This window comes from Gracilinanus agilis, unplaced genomic scaffold (assembly GCF_016433145.1).
Source record: "Gracilinanus agilis isolate LMUSP501 unplaced genomic scaffold, AgileGrace unplaced_scaffold5687, whole genome shotgun sequence".
NCBI lineage: Eukaryota > Metazoa > Chordata > Mammalia > Didelphimorphia > Didelphidae > Gracilinanus > Gracilinanus agilis.
In genome coordinates this window covers 1,728-7,367 of record NW_025392320.1, presented here as the reverse complement: position 1 = coordinate 7,367, position 5,640 = coordinate 1,728, and the positions used below count along the sequence as shown (strand labels likewise).

At 34.1% G+C, this 5,640-nt stretch overlaps 1 protein-coding gene across 1 annotated transcript; it reads left to right on the top strand.

Moving 5' to 3' along the window:
* Positions 1–1,827: 1,827 nt before the first annotated feature.
* On the top strand, positions 1,828–5,313 carry LOC123256197 (DNA repair protein REV1-like; the record flags this gene model as incomplete). The annotated part of the gene is made up of 2 exons (XM_044684873.1): positions 1,828–1,980; positions 4,598–5,313. Coding segments are annotated over 2 exons (869 nt in total), but the record flags the coding sequence as incomplete, so codon positions are not given.
* Between the last annotated feature and the right edge of the window lie 327 nt (positions 5,314–5,640).

The window sequence follows — 5,640 nt, the reverse complement described above, 5'->3', positions numbered from 1 at the left end:
TATATATATATATACATCTTAATTATACTAGAACATTTTCTTCTCTGGTAAATTATTTTTGTAAAGAATTTCTACAATTAGCTCCCTTACTTTTTCTATGAATTTTGGTTTTAGTGTGCTAAATTTTCTTAAAGTAGAATATTTTGTAAAGTCCTTCTAAAAAGATATGAATGCCATGATAATGTTGTTTTTTAAAAGAACTCGTAAATATGATTTCTCAGATGCTATTGTCCAGATTTTTTACCATTATTCTAACCATAAAAAATGTATTTATTATCTGATGTATTCTGGGTGGTATAAGAAGGGGAGAAGGAAGATAAAAATGGCTTAAAGGAATACCTTACATTTCACTTCCATTTAGCCCAACTCTGGCATTTATGATGTATTTTCAGACTTTGCCTCTATTCCTTGTTTGATAAGTACACCTTAAAACGGTAGAAGGCTGAATGTTGGGTTCTGTACAAGTCTTCAGGTCTGCTCCGTTGTTTATCCAACAAACAGAAAACGTGATATTTAATTGTTGATAAGACAGTGATAAGGAAGAGTTTGTGGAGAGAACCACACACAAAAGATGAGTAACTTCACTTTAGGGTTGTGATTGTGTTATATGAATATTTAGTTAATTTTGCAACTAACATCCATGCTCCATCTGGAATGTTAAATGTAATCATATTTTTGCCTAGGGATGTGGGTTTGGGTTGTTGGAAAGTCATTGAAATTTATATTAGAATAAATATATTGGTTATCTTCATATTGGAAAAGTTTCCCCCAAAATGAAATAAAATAAAAAACCCTGCATTGGAACTTCACTATAATGCTTTTAAATACTAGATTTCAGAGTTGACTGAAAGTAAATTTAGTTGCTAACATACTGAGAAAAAATATTAGAAGGCTATTTCAGTGGTAAGAAAGTCTCAACATTTGGAAGAGACATTAGAGTATTTAGTAGTGATATTTAATATTTATTGAACACTTTAATATGGTAGGATTTTAAAAGAATATATGCGTAACATATTGCATTGTTTTCCTTGTGACTTTAAATTTTAGAGTAGTATGATCCTATTAGAATGTAAGCTTCTTAAAGAGCAATAATTATGCTTTTTATATTTTTAATTTTGACAGTACCTAACTAATACAGTGAATTGTATTTAAGGACTTGCTTAATACATTCAATGAATGAATAAAATAAATCTCACAAAAATGTACCTAACATAGTCAAAAATAGCACAGACTGATATTTCAGCACTCTTTTTGATTTGCTACTTAATTTTGTTTTCTGTTTTTCTCTTATAGTTTTCTTGTTTAAGAGTTTGAACTTGATAACTTGTAAGGGAAGTTAGTTAACTGCAGCTGGAAAAAAACGAGGCCCCCATACCTTTTTCTAGGAACACTTCCATGATATAATATAATATTTGAGGACTAGGAAATACTTCTTTTCTTTCACACTGACTTTATTTTTCTTTTAAAACATAGTTCTGAAGCCAGAAGGACTGAAATCCTCCGAGCCACTGGCATAATTGTTACTTAGAGGCGTTTTTTTTTTTTTTCACCCATTTTGTAAATTCTCTTTCAAATCATCATGCTTTTAAAGTAAAATGAGTCGTATTTTTGTATGTGTTGCACATCACTTCTTTAAATGTTATGGTAAGTCAATTATAAATCTGAGACTATGAAAATGGAGGAAGACGTGTTGCATAACAAAAGTGAAAGATAAAAATGCCTCTCAGAATTAAGATTAGATTTTGTTATGAAATAATGTTTTTGGTTTTTTTTTTTTACCAAATATTGGACTCTAACTTTCTCTCTCTCTTTTTTTTTTAATTTCAGCATTAAAGCTGGTCGTCTCCTATCATACATTCCATATCAACTCTATACCAAGCAGTCCAGTGTTCAGAAAAGTCTCAACTTTAATCCCATATGCAAGCCTGAGGATTCCATGCCAGGTCCAAGCAATATAGCGATAGAGCTCAACAACAGGGTGTAAGTGTTTCTAGGCTGGCAGTACTGGCCAGAGTAGTTTACCCGCAGTAGCATATAGTTTTGCTTTTTAGAATGCATCACAGGTGTTGTGTTGTCTAAAAGTAATCAAACAAAATAGATTTAAGTTCTGCATAAAAATTTAGTTAGTGCTACCTAAAGAAAAATAGACAATCATGATTTTTTAAGAAATACATTGTTGGTCGTGGGTCTCCTGGTTTAATTTATAATTGCAATAATCTTGGGTAAATTGCTTATTGCAGTTAATTGGTTTGCTGCTTCAACTTATATTTCAGGTGGCTAATTATTATCAACCTCTTTCACATGTATTAGTTTAAATTGCTTTCTTTGGGAGGTTGGATATATTTTTCCTAAAAAGTAGGAATCTAATTAAACATCAAAAGTCTAATAACATTGCTTCATCTTCTGTAAAATTTTGTTACCATTTGTTACCTTCTGGTTTTTCCTCATTGTAAGAGGTAATAGAATTTGTAGATTTTATCAGTTTGCTTTATAGATTTTTTTTTAGCAACATAAAAAAAAACATTTATAACCTATCAAAATGAAATAATTAGTATGACTAAAGCCAGCATTTCTTTTTACTTTACCCAGAGTGCTAAAAAGTTGAACAAATTTTAATCGATGAGAATTTTTTTAAACCGTTAACCTTTTGTCTTAGAATTAATACTGTATATTGGTTCCAAGGCAAAAGAGTGGCAAGGGCTAGGCAATAGGGGTTAAGTGCCTTGCACAGGGTCACACAGCTGAGGCCAGATTTGAACCAAGGATCTCCCGCCTCTGGGCCTGGCTCTCAATCTACTGAGCCATCCTTTGCTCCTAATCAATGAGAATTTGATGTTAGGTCTAAATTATCTGTAAATATACATCTTAAATATTGATCTTAAATATAGTTTATTAAATTTTGGAAATTTAAGAAAAATTTCCTGATGGGTAGTTAAATCATTACTATTTGCATTATTTTCCAGTTTAAAAAAAGTTTTCAGGAAAGCTACCATGAAAACAACAATTTTCCTAGCCACTTCTTGCCTTATGACTTCAGGCCAATTATTTAACCCTTTTGGTCCTTAGTTTCCTAAATCATTCCTAAGATCTGTTTTATTCTGTGAGGCTCTGTGCTTCTCTGAGAGTCTGAAACCCACACCCTACCAATATCTTATATGTTGGCTGAGCCAGCATGATAATATGATTGAGTGGCAGTGGCGGTATGAGGAATGCAGCTCTAAATCTCCTTTAGTCTCATTTCAGAGAGTGCGTGGTGGTGTGTGTGGTGTTTTGTGTGTGTGTGTGTAACACAGACAGCATTTCTCTTGTCTGAAAATGCAATGCTGAGCAATGGCATTAAATTATTCTTTATGGTATGTTATACCATATACCAGGGCCCATAATTTGGAATTTTATTCAGCCATAGAAAAACTTCACAGTGTTTCCTCATTTAAACTTATCATGATTATAGGTTTAGAACTGGAGAAGATTGTAGAGATCACCAAATCTAACCCCCCCATGCCTGACATAGAAGGGAAAGTTATATCTCGAGAAGAGAAGTGACTTAGTCAAGGCCACCACACAAGGTTAACAACAGAGCAGGTTGGAACCTAGAGCCTCTGATACCAAAGTCAGCACTTCCCCTTCTCCAGATTTCCTCCTCTTTAGAAAAAGAATTTATAATCTGTTTAAGGAAAAGGCATACATGGAGGGATAAACCATAGATTAGAATAAAGGTATATGAGAGACATGAAATTAGAGGCTTGTTCACTAGATAAGAGTCAGCAAAATCTCCATGGAAAAGATGACATCTTGCCTGAACACTATGAAATGATAAGTACAAATCAAGCCCAAAGAAATGAAGGGAGTGAGCACTTGAGGTTAAGGAATGTTGGCTCCAAGATATTCCTTATCTTTTTCCTATTGTGGCCATCACTGCCATTCAGACTCTGATCTTCTCCTGATTGGACAATTTCAGTAGCTTGCTAATTGGCCTACTGCCTCTGGTTTCTTCTTGAATCTATCTTAATTTGACTGCCAAATAATTATGTTCAAACCTTTCCATATCTATTTTAAGAAGTGCTCCTGATCCCATCCAAATTGCCTATAGGATAAATTCCTTTGGCATTTAAAGTTTTTCATAGTCTAGTACCAAACCTATTTTTCAAGCTTCCTATTCCCTCCCCCTCATGCAGTCTACTTTCTAGTTGAACCAGTCTTTTTGCTGTTTCCTGTAGATGACATTGCATTTCCTTTTCTGTGTGTATTTCCTACTTTACATCTGCCCCATAAACTACAATGTTTTTCAATTGACTTTCAATGGAGCAAATTTCCTTGAAAACTATGTTAATTGACCTAAAATTTCTCTACTGACCTGTTGCTTATTCCTTGAAAAAATTATTTTCAGTTTATTGGAAAGAGTTAAATACTCTTGTTGGTTCATATTATCCTTTAAGGTTTACAAAACTGAGTTTGGTCATGCTTATTTTAAAGGCAAGGAAACTGATGCTTATGACCAGTGTTCTAGAAGATGAGTGATTTGTATCAATATGGAAAAAGTATAGAATCTTTTCTGAGTAATTCTCACATTATATGGTATTTTCTATTTTCATCTTAGAAATCAGATAATCAAGAAATATGAGACAGAAAATGAGATAAAAATTAATGGAATGAACAGTTGGAATGAAGAAGATACAAGTGATGATTTTACGCTTATGGAGCTGGAGCAGATTTTTCCTGGAAAGAAACAAAATGGAATTCAGCATCCCCGAGACAACACTGCCATTCTCAATGGACATACTCTCAGCTCTAATGGTGCCTTAAAGACTAAGGATTGCTTGGTGCCCTCGGGCAACGGTGTTGCAGACAGGCTTTCTCCAGGCCCTTTGTCAGAGGAGGAGAAGACTGAAAAAGGCAACATTGATTTTAGAGACTGCACTATGCAGCAGTTGCATCAAAGCAACAGAAACATAGACATTTTGTGGAATCCACACAGGACTATGAGTAATTCATTCTCATCGTCATCTTTGCACAGTCATACTAAAATAAATGGTGCTCACCACTCCACTGTTCAGGGGCCTTCAAGCACAAAAAGCACTTCTTCATTACCTGCTGTTAGCAAGGCAGCTTCCTCAGCGCTGTCCAAACCTTCAGACTGCAATTTTATTTCAGACTTTTATTCTCGTTCAAGACTGCATCACATATCAATGTGGAAGTGTGAATTGACTGAGTTTGTTAACACCTTACAAAGACAAAGTAGTGGTGTCTTTCCAGGAAGGGAAAAATTAAAAAAAATGAAAGCAAGCAGGTCTGCCCTTATAATAACTGATGCAGGTAGATACTTATTGAAGACATACTCTTTCTTAAAGGAAATTGTTTGATCATTTGTTCTCACATTGAAGTTGTCATATCATACCTGATTAATAATTAATGTGCAGAATCAACAGGCTAGCTAATTCATAATAGAAATATTAAAGAACGTAAAAAGCTTATCAATTGCTTTAAAATAGGTTGTTTTTTTCAACTCTTACCTTCTGTCCTAGAATTAATACTATGTATTGGTTCCAAGGCAGAGGAGTGGATAGGGCTAGGCAGTGGGGGATTAAGTGACTTGCCCATTTAGGAAGTGTCTTGGGCCAGATTTGAACCCAGGACCTCCTG